Raw genomic sequence first — 22,059 nt, forward strand, 5'->3', positions numbered from 1 at the left:
TTTTATTTTTTTGCGTATATGCATTGTGATCATTGTTATTCTTATAATGTTCTTTCCCATTCGCGTTACAATTCTCATCAAAAAAGAGCGCAGGATCGCAAAACTGTGTGCGTATCTGTGCGCGCTGCCTGGCGTGTTATGTTTTATTTCTGCAGCCGCCCTGCTCCATTGTGCTACACGTTTAATTTGGATAAAGCATCGTGGGGCTAATAGAAAGGGTCAATTTAAACTGCAAGTCTCTACAGGAACAGGGACTGCGGAGGGTAAATTGTTATTTCAGCACTGAGGGAGGAGGGAGATTTTCGAGCGGAGAATCAGATCTGCTTAAAAAGAAGAAAAAAAGAAAATAAAAAAATAAAAAAAATTGAGAGAGAATGGAATGGAAAGAGAAAGTTAGGCTTATCTGCCCGCAGCAGCAGGCTTGAGCTCACAGCATAACCGCACGTCCCTGTTTGCTCCAGAGACCTGCCGGGGTTTAAGTGATATCAGCTGTCTCAGGGTCAGAGTTCTGTCGCTTTTTTTGTGGTCATTTTCCAAATCCCTAAAAGAGCCGGTATGGCCAGATAGAAGCGCTGCCAAGAGAGGACCCGTGAACAGATACAGTGGCAAGACAATGTCCTTTCTTGTGGTCTCGGAGTTATTGTGGTGTCAACAGATTGTGTGTCAACATTATCTGTGATTGTATGGACAGAACTGCACTGTGGATGATTACAATGGAGTCTATAGAAGACATTGTTTCCAAGGCTACAGCAAAACTTAAAGTGAAGTGAATGCTGTCACCTGGGAAAGGAAAGACGTCAACATTCAGCCCTCGCATTAGTCATGTCACAATCAGTTGATACATAGACATTTAGCAAATGTCACAATTGAAATACCAATACCATATAAAATAGAATAGTATTATCATAAAATAAAGACAACCAACCCTTAAAAAAACTGTGGTGGTGCCATGGTACAGTGATGTTTTGTTTTTGTTATGTTATGTTTTATATGTCATGCTATATGTCATGTTATGTTATTAATACAGTGGTTTCACCAGTGTAGTTGAAAAATGAATTAGTGTAAGTGTATATTATGAATAGCAAATTGGAAAGAAAGTGATTGCTCCTAATTAGTATGACTACTAGACAATCATTCCTTATAAATAAGTACTGTAAGGGTACCACGGTACAGTGATCATACCATGGTCGTGAACTTCATGTACCATGGTGTTTTATTTATTTATTTTATTATTTAATTTAATTTTATACCTTGATTTCATATTAGCTTAGTTGAAAAATAATTTCAATTTAAGTGTATACAGATAGCCAAAATTAAAGAATCTGATTGCTTGTAATTAGTATGGCTTGTTAAAAAGACATTTTGTCAAAATTATTCTTTGTCTATAGTGAAAACATATTTTATTGTAATGATTTCTTCTCCAGTGGGACGGGCCGCTTGAGAACGAGAATGAGGCTGTTGGTACACGCAGTTATTACCACATTGAAAACACTGTACTTGAGCACAGTGCTTTCTTGCGCAATGTGATTCCAGCTCTGCAATGAGGCAATTACAAGAGCAGACAGTTATTCTTCCTCTCGCAGCACGAATAGATTCAGTTTTAAAAGCACACCGTGTCCTTTATATTACTGCTGCGGGGTTGGGGGGCCCGGCCTGCTGGGTGAAAGTTATAGCAATGATAGCTTGTTGAGATGCAGGCAGGAAAATAAAGTCATTCGCTTGTTCTCACAGCTACTTATTCTGCTTCATGTGTCTTTTTGTTTCTTCCAGGAGAGATCTGTGCGTTTAAGATTCATGGGCAGGAGGCTCCATTTGAGGCCGAGGTGTTGAACAGGACATCGGGTGAAGGGGTGCTGAGGGCCCGGGGCCCTATAGACTGCGAGCAGCAGAAGGAGTACACCTTCATCATCCAGGCTTACGACTGTGGAGCCAGCCCAAGTGGAGCCAATTGGAAAAAGAGTCACAAGTAAGAGGGACTATCTGCTGTGTAGTTTGACTGTCTCATGCTTTAGTCCACATTTATTTACCTTAATTTGACTTATTATGACATAACATTATTTAGTTTAATTAAGTCTAATTTAAATTAAATGGCTAAAAGTAGAAGTCTATTGAATTTCATTTAAGGGGGCTTTCACACTGGGCTCGTTTGCGTTGGTCTGGTTTCACACTTAACTTGATTCTATCGAACCCTGGTGCGTTTGCGTGCATATTATGTCATCGCAAACGTCCACGGCGCATGATAGAAACAGAACGCGAGTCAATATTGTGTTTTTTATTCATTCGGTGGTATTGTGCGCAGTTGAGTGAACAACACAGGTTTACTGTGCGTGTGTTGCATAAGGTGGCCTTCTGTTGCTTGCAAATGGACTCTTTAAGGAGACAATGGATTTCCAAATTTGTTGTTCTGATTCCACGCGCATTGCGCGAATACAATGCAGACTCTCTCTCGCTCATATCCAATGTAAATCATCAACACTATCATCCCTTACATGTGTTTTATTTAACTAAATACATCATAATCAGCTAAAACACATGTGCAGGTCACTTAACTTCCTGAACAAGTGCGTACCCGAGTCTGTGTTGCTTTCACCTTCACGCGAACCGCGACACGGTTCGGGAGCAACCGAACTCAGACCACCTGGTAGTCTCGGGTTCGATACCCCAGTGCGCACCCGGGTCCGCATGACAGTGTTCACATTAGCGATGTTTCATGCGAAACGAACTAAACCTGTGTGAAAGCCCCCTAAAAATGAGAGCAAATCAGTGACTCAATCGGTGAAAAAGACGTCAAATCCAAAAGACTACAATTCAATGACATTTGGGGCATTAGAGTGCCCTCCACTAATATTGACACCCTTGGTAAATATGAGCAAAGGCGGCTGTGAAAAATAATTCTGTGACAAAATAATTGTTTATTCTTTCATTTAAAAACACACCATGAAATAAATATATATATTTTTTTAAATGCATGTTGGCCACAATTATTGGCACCCCTACAAATTCTTATGAGTATTATATCATACCAGGGTGACTAGGAGCATGACATTATCCAGCCATGACTTCCTGTTCCACAGTAGTATAAATATGAGGAAACGCAAACTATCTTAATCATTCATCACAATGAGTAAAAAGAATATAGTTCTGATGTGCAGCAAAGTTTGTTGACCTTCACAAAATAAAAAATGGCTGTAAGAAAATAGCTAAAACGTTGAAAATCACCATTTCCACCATTAGGGTAATACTTCAGATGTTCCAATCAACTAAAGATGTTACACATCTGCCTGGAAGAGGACGTACTGTACTGCATGTATATCTACCTAATGCTCAGTGATGAGGACAGTTTGAGTGGCCAAAGACTCTCCAAGGATCACAGATGGAGAATTTCATAATTAGTTGAGTCTTGAGTCTTGAGTCTTGTGGTGAATATCAATCACCACAAGTTGTTTGGGAGGGTTCCAGGAAAAATACTCCTCGCTCATCCAAAAACAAACTCCAGCATTTTCAGTTGAAAGACATGACTGGAACTTCAAAAGGGACCTGGTTCTTTGGTCAGATGAAGGTTTAAAAAAGAGCTTTTTGGCAGCAAACCTATGCACCGTATGGGTTTGGTGCTGACAGGGATAAAAAAAAAGTACCCCATGTCCACGGTTAAAAATACTGCTGTATCTTTAATGTTGTGGGCCTATTTTTTTGCTGGAGGTCCTGGACATCTTGTTCAGATACATGGTATCGTGAATTCTAGCAAATACCAACAGATAAAAAATCCAAACCTGACGCCTTCTGCTAGAAATCTTTTAATGGGCCATGGTTGGATCTTTAATCAGGAAAACGATCCAAAACGAACATCAAAATCAACACAAAAATGTGTCAATGAGCACAAAATTAAGCTTCTGCCATGGCCGTCCCAGTTCCCTCTGAACCCTAGAGGACCCTGAACTGAAGAGGAGAAGCACCAGCATGGAGCTGGGAATCTGAAGGATCTGGAGAGATTCTGTAGGAAGGAAGGGTCTCTAATCTCTTTTCAGGTGTTCTCCAAACTCATCAGGCATTATAGGAAACAAACTTAGAGCTGTTATCTTGGGAAAAGGAAGTTGCAATAATTGGATGCCAATAATTGTGAACTAGAGAAAAACATTTATTTTATAATGAGATTTTCCCTCCACTTTCAAGTGTGTTACTTCAATGTGAGTTTTGTGAACATTTTTAATGAAAGATTAAAGGATAAACAATGCAGATTTATTTTCACAGCTGCCTTTGCTCATAACCACCAAGGGTGCCAATATTAGTGGAGGGCACTTTATGTAGTCCATAATTATTCTTTTACACTTGATGTGGTACGTCACCTAGAAAAGTTCGGTCTAGTGGTTCAATAACTGGTATTTAGCATTTTGTATTTTGGATAAAAGCTACAAAATTCTTCAGCTGTAGTCTACAAACGAGAAGAGCAATCGTCTCTGTGATATGGACTGTGTGAATTAAGGGACTGGTGTCATGCTGTGCAAATGATCCATTTGTTTAATTCATCATCTCATTATCAAAGTTAAAAGCAGATTGAAGCTTAACCACATTTGTGGAAGCTTTTGAGGCAGAAGAGCCATGAGGAAACCAACTGCTGTGCTGAGAGTTAACCAGCCTAGACCATTATCGGTTTCCTTTGGCTTTGGAGTTGTTTTTAGTATTAACATGGTAGTCTAAGCCTTAGACTCTAAGGTACTTCATAGAACCCTACCACCATATTACCATTATGGTAGTGTTAAAAAACAACATCTATTAAAAAAAACACTAAAAAAGTGTTTTAGCAATGATGCTGTGAATGTTAATGAACAGTATTGCATTGTCTACACTGGACGCAGAAATTGTCAAGTCGCACTGCACCAGCTTGATCCATTGCAGATCCATTTGTTGTTCATGTAATATAATGGGCTCTATTAGCTTTTGTAGCATCGCGTCACACTGCTTGCATGGAGACCGAATTATTGAATTAATGGTTTTCAGGACCACTTCAACAAAAATGCAGACCACCTAACACCCCAACTAGGGATGAGCCCGAATGTCGGACATGGGGATGGGAGAAAAAAAATATTTCAATGCTTTTGGTTTCTCTCGCAATTATATAGTTGGGTTACTATATTGTAAATAGTTTGCGGGCATCAGGGAGCTGCTATCAATATACGAGGTATTGATATCGCTTTTGAATGAGTGTTCGCTTTTTACTTTCACTTTCAAAATCAGAATCACGCATTGTGAATCATACTCTGTGACTACTGACCACACATATTACAAGATATGTGTCAATACGCTCAGGATCTGTTGCGCACCAAATCCTCAGAAATCGTCGTGTTAGTCATCTCTCCTTACCATCTTCATGTGATAAGTGAAATCTGATGTACTGTAATGTAACCTACAGTACTACATGCCTAACCATTTGCCTTTAGGGAACGGTTTTCATTTTCTGTGCCTTTCCGAATTCGGATTTACGCTTTGGGCACATCCCTAACCCCAACCACCAATTACCCTTAACTAAGCTATTAAAATTACTTTTTTCAGTAGTGTACAAATTACCCTTAAGGCTGGAATACACTTTTTTTTAAACAATAGGAATCACACACTTTCCAACTTTGTAAATGGTTACTGAGGGAAACCGTTTTAATTTGTCAATTGTCTTCTAGCAAAAAGACACATTTTTGTGTGAGTTTGTTTTGTTCGTAACAACCTAAAAGTCTGGAAGTGTGTGTTTCCCAATCTTTAAGTGTATGATGCCTATAACCAGTTAAAGTCGGAAAGGACATGATGCCTAGTGTTTTAAAATGTGTTCAGGGGCCAGTTGAACATAGGCAAAACATTTTTAGGGCTAACCAGTCTTTTTGGATTCAACCATTAGACCAATCTAGCTTTTTATGTAACTGACTTGTTCTTCTTGAAGAAAACTACTAGTATACTACTAGACTTCCTAAGACGACTAAGTTGTTCTGAAAAACAAACGCACACAGAAACCTGCTCATTGCTAAGAGACACTTAGAATGAGAATGAATGGAATGAGGCATTTATATAGCGCTTTATGTACTACTGTACACCCAAAGCGTTTTACAATGATGTCGGGGTCCCTCCTCAACCACCACCAGTTGACAAATAAAAATGATATGTTCTAAAATTGATGCAAACAAACATGTTTAGATGGAATCATAGTCTGAAGCTAAGTCTGTGTCCATCATACACTACACAATTTTCTGTAAAAGTTTAGATGGTATCACCTACAGAATTCAAGTGTAGTGTATTTCAGCCTTTAGTTTATAGTATAAGTAATTAAACAATCTTTATATATTATGTAAAAACACGTCAGACTGCGGTTTTCTTCCCTATTTCATTAAAATGAATTAAATTGCTCATTTTTAAGCTGATGAACTGACTGTTTCTATCTGAAATGTTGGATGGATCACTTACACTGACTGATTGAAGTGAGACAAACACTTCATCGCAGACTAATACTAGCACAATAAGTTAATGCATGGTTATGAGCTGATTAATCACTTGAGTAATTCAGTTTTGGTGCTTTTTATTAATTATAATAATTATTTTGTTTATGCAGGTCTATATTATTATTATTATTATTATTAAATTAGCCAGTAAACTCTGTTCTAAAACAATTAAATTTTAAAGGGGATGACTTATGCAAAATTCACTTTTATATCGTTTTTGAACATAGTTGTGTCCACGGTATGTGTACACAACCTATTGAGATAAAAATCCATCCACTCCATTTTTTTTTAATTTTCCCCATAAATCTGAAACCGTATGTGTCTCAAAATGAGCCGTTCAGGAATATGCTCCAATGTGACGTCACATTAGAACAGGCCTCGTCCACGACTGCCACGGAATCTGCCCTATTAGCATACACTCTAAAAAATGCTGGGTTGTTTCAACCCAATTTTGGGTAAAATATGGACAAACCCATATGTTGGGTTAAAAATGTAATGTGTAAACCCAACGGCTGGGTTTGTCCATATTTTACCTAAAATTGGGTTGAAACAACCCAGCATTTTTTAGAGTGCGCCGTGTGTTTGTGAACTTTGTGTGCTTTTGAACTTTGTGTGCTTTTGACTTAACCTTCATCGACTGAAAAAAAAAGTGATTCCAATGATGTCGTTACTGTTATAGCTGTGTTGTGGACTTCACTATTCTATAGACCTTAATGTAGCCCCGCCCCTTTTCAGCGCTGTGCCTGTTGTGTTCTGTTTGTATTTCCACAGCATGAAGGGAAGATCTTACAGATTTATAAACAAACCGCTCATTTTAAAATCGTCCTGGTCTGCTGACATTTGTTATGACATCCGCTTCAAACATTACAATGCTCATGATAACTTTCGCTAACTCTAAAATAAGTAAATCCACTTCCCCAGCTAATTTCTTGTCGACAGCGAAGCCATATAAATATACAGATCTACTGCGAAAACAGAAGTTCATGTCTGCATGCTAAAAATGTTTATCTGTCGCATGAGGTCTAATAGAATTAGAATGATTATTAAAACTTCATAGTTATTGTGATAGTTATTGACCTTGGTGTGAAAGGGCCTTTAAAGTGTGCTCTCGTCACCTTATATCTCAAATCAGAGTTTAGTTTAGTGTACCGTCCAGCCTTCTCGCTCTCTCCTTCCATCAATCTTTTTTCTCTCTCTGTCCCTGGTGGCACTCCAGGAAATAAGTTGGCTACAGGCACACATACACACACCCATACTTGCACACATTGCTACACACCCAGCCCTGGCTGGCCCTGCATTGATGACCCATCAAGATGTTTACAAAGTTGCCGGAAGCTCCGTATGTGCACGACAATCTCTCTTACAATAGCAACTCACTGCAGCTGGAACACAGCTCTGATGAAGTGCAGGAGAGAGCCGTGCTTCAGGCACCTACTGCTGTGAGAGAGAGAGATGAAGAAGTGCTTTTGATTTCACAGCTTGGGCTGTTCTGATGAATGTCTCTTGACACCACGGTACAGAGGGGTGTGCGGGAACGCGTGCTCGCAAGAGAGATCGCAGAGTACAGGATATCAGCGGGATAATCTAAATGCAGGTCCCATTATCTTAATGTCTCCATTTAGGAAGACATACAACAACACATGAATTTATGTTTCTGTCAGAGAAGGTCACAGCTGGTTTGACTTAACAGCAGACACTGAGCTGGACTTCTTTAAGATTTAATGTTGAGCTCTGTGTACCCCAATGCAACTTTTTTCTCAGCCCTTTTCAGGCTGGTTATTATAATGATTTGGGAAGGGAAAGTGGGGACATGTTCATCTTTTTATTGTACTTGATACGTTTTAGATTTGTTTTGATGTTGGGTTATCAAATGTACCAGTCAGTACTAAAAAAGAAATGTGATGGTAGGCCTACCCACATTTCGGTAGTACCAAGTATATTTGGTACCCCACTGATAGAGACTGCTTTTTCGTTCGTGTTTGTCAAAGTTTTCTATATACAGCATGTTTGCATTGTAGCCAATCACAATCAAATGACGATGAAGTTTCTGGATTAACAACCATATTTAAATGCACAGTTGAATTGGAAACTGCAATGATTGACAGTGATAACCAACGGACGAGACAATTTAAATACTTAATTCATTCGTTTTTGCTCTGGTACCGAAATTGGTTAGAGAGTGTATTTACATAATTGCAGTTCAACTGTATTTAACATTTCCCCAGTTAAAACTAAACCTACACCCTCAGCCTACATTTTCAGATATCCAGATGTTTTTAATTGTGAACGTTCAGATTCATTCATAATGAAATGCATTACTTAGCAATGATTGTATTTGCAGACATATTGCAGGCGTAGCTTCATCTGCGTTCGTGTCGGTGTGCAGAATGCAGTTTGATAAACGACAGCTTAATGTTTGATGAGTCATTTTATTTTGATGAAACTGCTAATCAAGCCATCTATTCTACTGCACGACACGGTACTATTGTTATCAAGTAAACATGTTTAAAATCCTCCAAATTTGATTATATTAACCAATGACATGTAAATAATCAGTCTGGCCATGTGTGGTCTCAGTACAGTTTTTAGAGAATAATTTCTATCTGTCTTTCACTTGGGAGGTGTTACAGTGTGTCTCAGTTCTATAAATGTTACATCTCTTTTGTTCCTGATTAGTTGTTCTCTGTCCCTCCCCCTGTTTCTATTGCAGGGCTGTGGTTCATATCCAGGTGGATGATGTAAATGAGTTCTCGCCGGTGTTCAGGGAGCCGTTGTATCGTGCCACTGTAACCGAGGGCAAGATCTATGACAGCATCCTGCAGGTGGAGGCCTGGGATCAGGACTGCTCTCCACAGTACAGCCAAATCTGCAACTATGAGATCGTTACACAGGAGACACCTTTTGCTATTGATCGAAATGGTAAGTCTTGGATAAGGAGATAATGTGTGAAAAGTGTAAAAAGTACACAGAAATCATACTGTAAAGTATGCTGTAGCAACATTGACTGCCATCTGGTCAAATTAGGGAATCGCGATCCTCGCGAACACTTCATTAATTTGCCTGAAGACAAGAGGTCTTTGTCTCTTTCTCCATTACAACACACAAAGAGACTTGTAACGTGACACCCCAAAATTCCTCACACCAACATCTGCCTTCCACACACACACCAAGACACCCACGTGTTTGCACAGAGAAAAGGAATGCTAAATAGTCACTCTTAAATGTAATAAATATATCCCTTGTTGTGTTAAGATGTGTTTATAAACCATAGGAAAGCATATATATGTCCTAGTGTAACATTAATCGAACTTTAAATGTCTATACTAATGCATAATAATATAACTTTGTATTCCTATTAATGTTAATATGATGTGTTTCGTATCTTTGTAATTCTCTAAATCTAACGGAGTTGAATCTTGACTGCAAGGTACAATAATATGCATTTATTCTAGGAAATACCATACTTCTAAATATGAATGTTAAACTTGATCATGACATAGTCAAAGTGGGCGTGTCTTTACAAACAAAGGAACATTCTCCCGCTCTAGATCAGAGGATCCGATTCGCTCTTGTCCCAGAAAAAGGCGTATCCTTACATTCCTTAAAAGCCAAAACGCTCTTCCTCCTCCCTCCTCTTGCTCTGCGCTCCCTGCCTTCATCACTGCTTATCATGTGACGTCTCCGATCTAAACTCCCTCACGGAGTTCCCTGCTTTTATTTTCTTTATAAAGTTCCTTTTGTGCCATTTTCAAATTCTCCTTTGGTCGTTTCCACCTACGAGTCGAACGAACGGAGCCTGAATTCCTTCAGCAACTTCACTTTCAACCAGCATTCAAAGCTCCCGCGGAAACGTGCTCTGGCAACGAGCACGCGCCCGGCTCCGAAACGACACGGGAGAACGCGCCTCAGACACGAGAACACGCGCATGCTGGACACAGCTCATCACACACAAACGAACCTTTTTGCAAGTATCAAACTCTGACGAGTGTTAATGTTTTAAGGTTTGTTTTGATTGATGTCTCTCTCAAAGGTCTGTGATGTTTGCTGTTCTATGGTCACACGTGACCATTCTCTCTTTCTCTATCTCTCTACAATCTCAGCGCGTGCTACGGCGCGCGCCCCTCCCCAACTCTCTATAACTCTCCTTCTCTCATCAGCTGTTACCCGTTTTTGTCTTGTCTGTTTAATGTAAGTAACTGTACATAGACGTATAAAACCTATAATCACTATGTGTAATCCGTTATACTCTGTAGTTTGCATTTATTAAAACAATGTATTCAAGACTGTGTCTGTGAAAAACGCTCGTAAAACCACAAACGTCAATGAGGTAGATTATAGCTACCGCGCTCCCTGTTCACTACATTAAGTAGTTTTAATTTCATAAACACCAGAAATATTAATGTTCACGGCCAGAAGGTTGGTGTTTCTTGGAGTTTATAAGGAAGGATAACTTTATTGAGAGATTAATCACTTAATCTAATCGTTGGTCGCTGGACGAACAACGATCTGATAATTACATTGATTTCCCTTAAAGATTATCTCGCAATCGAGGTTAAGTAAGATTATTGATATATGAATGAGGAATTATAATTCGTTGTGATTGATTATTCATATATTCATATAATCCACCTTCACTTTCGACAATTTAATGTAACTGAAGTATGCAAAATATTAATCATATTCATGATTAGTTATTAAAATTCCCTATGGATCATTTGAGCTAATTCATACGGACCCAGGAGTCCGAAGCATAAGGCATATAGTTTACAATGCATACTGTGTAAAGCAGAAGTATTCTCCCAGAAATACCCCTAATTAAACCTTTTAAAGAAATGTAATATATTACTGCTAACCTTACTAAATGTTTTTTGTAGAATTCGGTAGAGGGCTTTTATTATTTGCACATATTTTATGCCAGGTATTATTTTTTAAGGAATTAATACTTTTCAGCAAGGATGCATTAAATTGATCAATTGTGCTGTAAAATTCAAATAAATGCTTATTTTGAACTTTCTATTTCAAAAGTACTAAGCAATACTAAGAATGGTGAAGAAAATGTATAATTTTACACAAAAATATTAAACACAAAAATAATTAAGTTTTCAACATTGATAATGATAAGAAGTTTTTATTGAGCTCCAAATCCACATTTTAGAATGATTTCTGAAGGATCGTGTGACACTGAAGACTGGAATAGTGGCTTAAAATAAAAAATAAATTCTATAAAAGAAATGAATTACATTTTAAAATATTTTCAAATAGAAAACTATTATTTTAAATTGTTATAATATTGGACAACATGTACTGTATTTTTGATCAAATAAATGCAGCTTTGGTGAGAATAAGATACTTATTTTAAAAACAATACATTTGAATGGTAGTCTGTCCTAAATTTTAATTAATTTACATTTGACTACACTTAAAAATAAAACAACATTATAAATAAGTTTATGTGATATACACTTCATATGAGATTTAGACTTGGTTTCAGATACTGTATCTTTGGGATTATTTTTATTTTTTTTAATGTTATACTGATCTGGCAGCTTTTTTACTGGTGTAGTAAAAAATACTTATTAAAAGCTCATTAACAGGTCCTTTTCTTTTGCATTGTGAGTGTTGATAAAATGTCCCCATCATCAACAGTGCGTATAACATTATTGCTTTATTTTAATAGTTTAACCAAACTTTAGGTCTAGGAATATACAGTATATCATGTTTTTACCTTCTAAGAAGTATGTTTGTTTCTTCCCCCTTTAGAATGCTATCGAGGAAGAGTACATATAGGCTATTCCCAAATTCCCAAAAATATTACTTGAGTAACTAACTACAATTTACACCCCAGTTCTGTTGTGGCCGGGCTGGCTGTTTTCTACTTGTCTTTCTCACTGTTTTGCTATTACATGAAGAGCATAAAAGTGATAAAGACATTCAAATCATTTTCTCACTTCCGTACTTCACCTGTGATTTCTCTCTTAGGTGAAGATGATTGAATTTGATTTGTTTTAGCTTTCATTTTCTGTATTTGTCATTCACGGGTGCAGAATTGATGTCTTATTTGCTTATCGTCCAATGCATGAGTGAATTAAACGGCTCATTGGCCAGCTGGACCCTCAGAGCTCCAATCTTTGACACATCAGGGCACGTCAGAAACAACACTAAGGTGCCGGAGTGACGTTAGCCCACGGATCACATAACCGTCTCTCTGCTTTGGCTGTCTGCCTCCTTCTCATGTTCTCTTGTGGGGTGTCAGCTGTCGCAAAGAGCTGCGGTCTCTTTCATGGGCTCAAGTCGAACTCGGAGCTCCTGTCTCATTCGCTTCATCTTGCCGCCTTGGGCCCTGCCAGCGTCTGTAGTGCGACTGGCATTGACAGGGCTTGGTTAGTGCCAGGCGAGAGCTGAGTGATGCATGGGCCGCCTGAGTGGATTTTGTTCTGAGGGCTTTTGGCTCCATTATTTACTGTGGATCAGAGGGCAGAGAGAGTTATTAAATACAACAGGCCCACTGGCATTGTGTTCTCCAGTCCAGAGAGACGAGGAGGAAGAGCAGGGAGAGAATCAAAGAAAATGAGATCAGGAGAAAGAAGGGAAAGAGGGAAAGATTAATAGTTTGAGTATAGAAACACGCACTAGTGGTGTTGGGTAGAAGGGGTTTAAGGGATGTGTTTGGTGGCAGTATGAAACATTATAAAAACTTGAGGTGATTCACTAAAGATCTTCTGTGAGATTTCGAAAGCCTTGTTTTTGTGCACCCAAGAACCATCAGTGGAAAAATGTGCAAAGAGGCACAGACATGTTTATTTGATACTCACTTTTGAATGGAATTCGATGAGAGGAAAGGAAAGGAGGACGATAGATATGAATAGCGAGAGAAAGACAGAAATAAAAAATATATATAAGAAAAAACTGAAAAAGAGAGAAAGTGGGAATAAGAGAAACAAGTGTGAACAAAAAAGGGATATCGGATATGGTAATTCATACCATCAGCAGCACTAAAATTCTGCTGGAAGCCATTGAGTGAGTTTTCTTTGTTCTTTATGCTTTTACTCTGTTAGAACAGAAATGAAAACACACGCTGAGGCGCATGCTTAAAGTTTCAATCACAAGTGTCATGCCTATTCAAACTGAGGCACACGCCCCCTCCTTTTTTGAATGCAACTTTCAAAAAAAAAAAGTGTCTGATAATTATGGTGCGTGATTTATTGTAGATAAAGAAAAGTGCGGAACATTGTGGCAGAATTCACTTGTCTAAATTGTCTAAATCAGTCCAATGTAATTGTACATGCAGCATATGATTTGCTTTTAACTGGAAATTCTGTCATCTACCCACATTACTTTTTTTTTTTTACACTGTGGAACACAAAAGAAAATATTTTAAAGAATGTTTCAACTGTTTTTATACATACAATGAAAGTCAATGGGGTTCAAACCAACATTGAAATCTATTGACTTTCATTGAATGTATAAAAAACATTGAGAAAACATTCATAATAGTATCTTTTTTTATTCAACAACATGTCCGTGTGTTTCTTACTTTATAAATGTAGGATGTGTAAATGTATCCTCCTGTATCCATTTATTCTGCCCTTTTTCATTCAACAAAATGCATGATGAGGTATACGTGTCTGAAATTTTGCATCTTTTATTCATTTTATTTTAATACATTAATTAAAAAAATAATTATTATATAAAAATATGACATTTAAACCTGGCAATCATTGAATGACAATTTTCTGCCCACTTTCTCCACCAAGTGAGCAAGGACAGCCAATGGTACCCCTTAAAAAAAGGTGCACGATGCCCCTGGCTTGAGCTACACTTGCAGAAACATGGGCAAGTTGAGGATCTCACATGCTTGCTCGCCCTCTTTGTCTTATTTTCTGTTTTTTTATACTCCTGGTTTATATCTGTGCAGCACAGGCAGTGGCCCATTGATAACTCACTGGAGGAGAACTGTTCCTTTTAAAACTCCCCTGCTCTTAATCATGTCACCTGACATTAGCTGCTGTAATCAGCTCTATCAACTGAACACACACACACACACACACACACACACACACACACACACACACACACACACACACACACACACACACACACACACACCTGTGTTTGTTGAAGCATAAGGCTTTGAGGGGTGTTCAAGACACACTTTAGCTTTGTGGCTCGGAGGATTGGTGCAGACTTGGTCTGGGAGCCCAGAGCGACTGACCTCTATTCCTCATTGCTGTCTCCTTGACAGCACGGCTGGTCTCATTGAAATGCAGCCAGCAGGTAAAAATAACCACAGGCCCACGGACGTGTGAGAGCATCAAATCACTAGCTGCTAGTTCAGCCTCATCTGAACTCTGTCACCACGGAGTGCATTCGGACTCGCCGCCATACACCAAACAGCAACCCTGCTGCTGCCTATAGCAACTATGGGAGCTAAATGCTAAATTACACACATCAGTCCTGTGACAAAAAGCACTCATTACTCAAATGACAGGAACCAGGTAGAGGATCCATGTCATGATGGTTATTTAACCTGGAGCTCTGCAGTCTGTGGTTTGCTGGCTTTTTTCAGCCAACAGAGTCTGGCACCTCTTGAGCTTTTAACCAGGAAGAATACTCATCACTAAAAAAGCTTTTAAAGCATGGCCTGGCTTCCCGCCAGAGGTTAGAAAGTCAGAAATGTACCTTTAGCTCTTAGCTGATAAAGAATGACTCGTACAACAATGTCAGATCTGTACATTGTTTCTGTACAGAGGTCCGGGTCAGTAATGATTGATTGTTTCATATGACTTGATTGAATGAAAGTGCATTTTACTTAGTGGAAGCAGAACCAGTTTCCAGTAGGCCTAAAACTAACCTGTTTGTTGTTTACTGTACAGCAGCGCTATAGTTTGTGCGTGTCTCTCTTGCTAAATGCCTCATTTGAAACATAACTGAAAGATTTCAATCTGATTAAGAGCTTTTTTTTTTAGTTAGCAATATAAGCTTATTAAAAACACAAAGAAAAAACAGTTAATTTGACCATTTTTATCTTCAGTAAAATTGTGTGATATGATATTTTAAAAACATGAATATTTGATTAAGAATAAATACTTAACAAAAGTTTGGGGTCAGTATGTGATTTAAAAATATATATTTATACTTTTATTCAGCAAGGACGCATTAAATTGATAAAGTGACAGAAAAGACACAAATATTTCGATTTCAAATAAATGCTGTTCTTTTGAACTTTGTATACATCAAATCAACTTCTTTCTGGCCAAAGAAACCATTACGGTTTTGACAAAAATATTTAGCAGCACAGCCTTTTTTGAACTTTGTTGATCATATGGAATGTTTCTTGAGCCTTAGAATGATTTCTGAAGGATCATGTGACACTGAAGATTTGGCTCGGATTATAGGCTCCTAAAAATTCAGCTTTGCATCACAGGAATAAATTACATATTAAAATATAATTATATAGAAAACAGTTATTATGGGTCAAGCACCGAAGTTGCGAAATGCACCTTTTGTATCTAGTGTTCTTCTTATTAGTATTATTCATCCTTCTTCCATTCTTGAGTCTATGGCAGGTGTCATAGAACCACTTGTGGGAAAATTATGAAATTTAACACCGAGATCGAGGACAGTCTTATCATGAACCACAGCATATTTCGAGTTGCACTCATGTTTATGCTAAAAATGTGTGTACCATAAGGGATACAAACTTATTTTTCCTTGGATCAAGCCGATTTGAATGCATGTCATTTTCTGTCATGCCGTTTTTCACCAAAATTCGCTTAGATCATCTTCAGACCATGCTGGCAAACAGTTATTCTTTTTTTTTTTTGATAAACCAAACTGTTCTTGACTTACAAAGCGAACAAATTTAATGAAGAGCACGTCACAATGGATGAGGCTGGTACTTTATCACAAGAATGACCTAAAGCAACTTGCAGTTTTTTTGGCAATGGATATTTTTGATTATTACTTATGAATGGTTTGCCCACAATTCATAAAACTCTTTTGATTCAGTGCAGCATACCAAGTCTAATGATACCCAATATTCCCATATCAGCCATTTTGGGCATTGGCCATTTTGAATTTTGTTAAAATTTTGTTGACAGATTAGTGTGTCGATACGAAACTCAGCACAAAACATTTTTATGAAATAAAAAAAATGCTAATAGCTTTTGATTAAGTTTGCCTATTTTAATGAGACTAGTCTTGATAGATTCCTTGAGTCATACCGATAGCTATATTTGGTCGAAATTGTTGTACGGCATTTGGAATTACGTTGAAACCCTATTTTTTCGAACTCCTCCTAGACCGTTATTGGTTAAATTTTCATCAAAATCGGCTTCAAACCATACCGGCAAAAAGTAATAAGATTTTTGATTGACCAAACCACTTTAACCGCACCACCTAATGTTTAACAGTGATATACATTTAAATCATATTATTGGTATTTATCATTTTGCTGCTTGCAGCTAGATTGTTAAATTGCAATAATATTTAACAACCTTACTGTTTTACTGTATTTATGATCAAATAAATACAGCCTTGGTGAGCATACGAGACTTCAGGCACTGAATAGAGTATCCATTAAAACAAGTTCGAATAATTTTGTTGAGAATAGGGATACAATTTTGAAATGCATCCCATTTGATTTCTCCGTGGAAGAATGGAAGGTGGTTACTGCTGAGATCTGTTCGGAGTAAATATATATTCAAAGTATGAAGTCATCATTGGTTATTTTGTTAACCACATGTCCCACTTACGTTATTTCATTTGCCATGAATACAGATAATAAACCATTAAAAAAGCCTTGAGAAATGCAAAATATGGAGATTAGATGTAATTGTCTTTATTCTAATTAGCAGCACTGGAAGCAGTCTTGCAGATATAATCCATAATTGCTGAAACATGGACACTTGCACTGTTGAAATTACTTTTGTGATTGAAAACATTTGGCCAGAGTCATTGTATGGGAGCTTAATTATTGTATAAAATCATATGTTGTTGTGCTTGAGTTTGATTTTTTTGATGAGCTTGGTTTTCTCTCTTTCGTTTTTTTTTTTTTCCTCTCCAGGCAACATCAGGAACACGGAGCGACTGAGCTATGACAAACAGCAGCACTACAAAATCATGGTGACTGCTTACGATTGTGGTCAGAAGAGGGCGATGGAAAGCGTTCCGGTTCACATTGACGTCAAACCAGTGTGCAAGCCCGGCTGGCAAGGTCAGTAGATACTATAACCAAACATTGCTACCTCAACTTTCACTGTTGCCCTATTCCTTACGCCATTCAAATTAGCTGTGTATCCCGATCAGTTTGTTAATGAACAGCTAATATTTTGGTATTGACACTGCTATGACTCATGTAACTGGCTCAAAAAATTCTATGGGTCCATTATTATTTTTTATTTTTTGAGATTTCAAATTGTCATGTGGCAGTTGACTAACTACCATTGAGATGAATGGGAATTCTCGAAAAAATAGCTTTCAACAGGTATTATTGTCTTTCTTTAGGTCTTTCAAGGCCACATCTAAGTAAAGTCTTTATCTTTTGACGCAAATGTCTCAAATGCCCTTTAGAAATAGTTTTCGATATGCTGAAGGTCTTTTGGAAATCAAATAATTGCATTTATATTTTTAAGAAAAAGTGTTGCATGTGGAATAAAGGATTAAATGGCTACAAATTGCAGGAAAAAAAGAGTAATGGATTGCCTAAATAGTCATTTTCATTTAAATAGAGTCTTGATATTCAGATAAAATCTCTGTCGAAAGTCCCTGTAGATTCACAACTCTACCTTTTATTTATTGAGTGATTTTGACTTTAAGTTCCCCCAAACATTTCAATTATATCATCATTTATTCACCCGCATGTCAAAGCTGTATGTTCTTCATCTACAGAACGCAAAAGGGGATATTTTGAATGTCCAGACAATAAAAGTCAATGGGGTCCAAAATATCGGACCCCACTGAATTTAAGTTGTGAGTGAACTATCCTATTAAGTCATAATTTTTTTTTATTGAAGAGTCAGACATCACTACTTCTCTCATAAACATCCTAAAAATAATTAATGTGGATGTTAAGATTTTCTGTGAGTAATGACTTAAATTGCAGACTCGACTTTCTGTCTCTGCCTTATATCCTCCCTCATCCTCCATCCACAAAATGGTCAGTATTGTGACTCAGCGGAGTAGTCTGTTCTCACTGACCTCTGTGATCCCTTGTTCTGTTCTCCTCTCGTCTGTGGCATACACTGTTAGTGGTCTTAACTAGACAGATCGATATCCGCGGAGTCCTTCTTCCCACAGGGACTGCACAGCAGCTTTAGCCTACAGTTTGTCCACAGACACTCAGACTGACCTCTCGGAAAGAACCCATTATTGCTTTAATATCTAATGCCTACACGACAAAGAAGACAATACCTTTTACATATGCTGTGGTAATGGATTTGTTCTAAACAGTCAGTGGGCAGAGAATTCAACATCATTAAATCGGAGAAGAGAGCGAGGCGGCATTTTTCACAGTTTACCTTCTTTCACACATCGATTGAGGTATGGAAAATGTCTGCAGATGAATTCAATTCGCAGGCATCAGTTGAGCCATTAAGAAGCGGATGTCAGGGGCTGGAGAGATAGACGCATAATCACTGTCATCTAAAATTGTGTTTCTACCATGAAAAAAAGACAGGGGGGGGGGGGGGGGGGTTCTTTCTCTCTTCTGCGAGGAGGAGTTAGTCAAACCCAAGTCCTTCTGATAAAGGATCTAATTCAATCTAGACAAAAGTCAAACTTTGTCAAATATTCAGCAGCTACAGTGTCAGATTTTAAATAATTCAAAACTTTTCATTAAAGGGATATACAAAATATATAAAAAAATACTCATAATCTCCCCAACCTAATGTCATTCCAAACCTGTATGACAATTTTGTTATCCTACAAAACACAAAACGAACGATTTTGCCCTATGTACAGTATGTATACTGTATGCATGCATGTGTATGTGTTTTTGTATATGTGTTTATGTATAAATGTAAATTTATTTACATTTATTTAAATGTATTCATTATTTATCATTATTTGGAAAAAGCAGCATGAATAATATTATTTTTTTCCCATTTTGTTCCATCAAATGAAAATCAGGGTTTGAGGGTGAGTTAATAATCCTAGTATTCTATTTTTCTTCTGGTGGACTATCCCTTTAAGACACAGATCGGAAATCAACTTCAATCCCAGGTGTTGTCGCACATCTCGTCACACATCTCGTCGCATCTTTCTTTCCTCACACTTGTCAAGGTGACAGCACAGGAAGTGGGAAACTGTTCTGAGAACAGTATCCTGATTGAACCAATTAGAGGAAGTGTGTTTGTTACCTGTTTGTAAAGAGAATTTGGTGTGAGGTGACATGGATTTAGATGAGTTATTACCTGGAGAGAGGAACGCCGCTCTCTATGCCAAGAAGAGACTTATTCCATGAAAGGGCAGCTTCTAGTCTAAGCAAGCCAAAATGTCAGACTTGAGCGTATTAGCCACAAATCTTGTAAATCCTCAACCCTTTGCAATACAGTTTTCATGTTGGGGTTTTGGCAGTGATACAGTTCACCAAGCATGTCTGTTTGACTCGGGGTAATTCGGTTTTCTCGTGCACAAAGCCACAAAGTTTGTGTTCACAAGAACTTTCAAATCAGTCCTGTCATGCCTACTCATTTTTTAGAGTCAGTAATGCTTTATTTCCATGATTATTCACATTTACAATATTGACAAAAGTAGTTATAGCATGTATATAGAAAATAAACAGAGATGTAATTGCAATTCCTACAATTAGCATACTTAGTATTGATATTTAAGGTAATCTGACTACTTCTCAATTAACTCAACATTTATTTTTATTTTTTATGACTGTTTTTACTGTATTCTGATAAAAAAAAAAATGCAGCCTTGGTGAGCTGAAGAGATTTCTTTCAAAAACATTTTTGTTTCTTACCGACCTCAAACTTTTGAATGTAAGGACACTTCTCAGATTAAAGTAGTTTGATTGGTATGGTAAAGCATTATTCTCTTTTTTTCTCTCCTCAAGCACTCCTCGTTTGTCCCAGGGTCAGTTTCTCAGGTGAAGACATCATCTAAAGCATGATAGGGCCTTAAGATGTGTTGACAGTCGCTGGCAGGCTTCTACGCCCAGAGAATAAGCAGTCATTAGCTGAGAGATTGCATGGCTTGTGTTCTCAGTGTGATTCATAATAAGTGAGGTGGAAGTGAGGACTCGGTGACGATCATGACAGGCACCGCAGAGGTGAAGGGAGAGGATTTCTGGTTGTAACGCTTCCCGCTTGCATAAGCGTGTAATTGGGAAGCCACTCTTTGTCTCTGGTCAAATCCCGTCTGTCAACACTGATCTCTCCATCTCTCCGTCCATCTTGCTGAGCCATCCACTGAGAGTGACAGATCTCTCATTGAGTGCAGAAGCCATAGAAAACTGGCACTGCCAATCAGGTCTACACGTGTACACGCAGTGTACATGACGTTTCTGAGGGGAAAATATTATGGATCGACATGGACATTTTGACATTGGATGGATGGAATGGATGGATGGATGGATGGATGGATGGATGGATGGATGGATGGATGGATGGATGGAAGGAATGGATGGATGGATGGATGGATGGATGGATGGATGGATGGATGGATGGATGGATGGATGGATGGATGGATGGATGGATGGATGGATGGATGGATGGATGGATGGATGGATGGATGGATGGATGGATGGATAGATAGATAGATAGACAGACAATATACATGCTCACAGGGAGGAATTAAAAAGCCGTATCGCCTAGGGGACAAACAACTTCCTCAGTCTGTCTATGGAACAGGACAAAGACAGCATCCTGTCGCTGAAGGTGCTCTTCTGTCTGATGTTTTGTGCAGTGGATGATGAACGTTTTCCAAGATGAACAAAATCTTGCTATAAGGGTCCTCCTCTCTGCCACAGATGTTAAGGAGTCAACTTCCACACCCACCACAGAACCAGCCTTCTTTACCAGCTTATCCAGCTGCGTGGCGTCCCTTTTCTTAATGCTGCTCCCCCAGCATACCACGGCATAGAAGAAGACGCTAGCGACGACTGTCTGGTAAAACATCTACAGTAGCTTCTGACAGATATTTGAGGACCCCTAGCCTTCTAAGGAAATAGAGTCGACTTTGTTCCTTCCTGTATAGGGGATCTTGGACCAGTCCAGTCTGTCGTCCAGCTGCAGACCTAGATATGTGTAGGTCTCGAACACTTCCACACATATGCCTTCGATGAACACAGGCTGCAGGTGGGGCCTCGGTCTCCGGAAGTCGACCACCATCTCTTTAGTTTTAGTAGTGTTGAGCTGTAATGCCTAAATTGGTTACCATAATATGATAGGCTGTTCAGTTTAAGTGACGGAGGAAGTGCAAGTTGCTAAGATGAAAGATGATCTAGATCGTGATGAATATTTTTGATTTTTTTAGTATGAATAACCTTCATGTTCACTTTTACATTTTGTCAATATTTTGTCATGTCATATTCATTGATTTTAGTATGATTAAAATTACATGCAATTCCCTCCCA

At 38.2% G+C, this 22,059-nt stretch overlaps 1 protein-coding gene across 1 annotated transcript in view; it reads left to right on the forward strand.

Annotated features, from left to right (window-relative positions):
* The window catches only part of clstn2a (calsyntenin 2a), a 222,012-nt gene that overhangs the window by 126,964 nt on the left and 72,989 nt on the right, over window positions 1-22,059 (forward strand). The window contains exons 3-5 of the mRNA XM_079614168.1: window positions 1,771-1,966; window positions 9,187-9,395; window positions 17,542-17,691. Coding sequence (XP_079470294.1) covers window positions 1,771-1,966; window positions 9,187-9,395; window positions 17,542-17,691 — 555 coding nt within the window. The remainder of the gene's footprint in view (window positions 1-1,770; window positions 1,967-9,186; window positions 9,396-17,541; window positions 17,692-22,059) is intronic.

This window comes from Phoxinus phoxinus, assembly GCF_949152265.1.
Source record: "Phoxinus phoxinus genome assembly, chromosome: 5".
Taxonomy (NCBI): domain Eukaryota; kingdom Metazoa; phylum Chordata; class Actinopteri; order Cypriniformes; family Leuciscidae; genus Phoxinus; species Phoxinus phoxinus.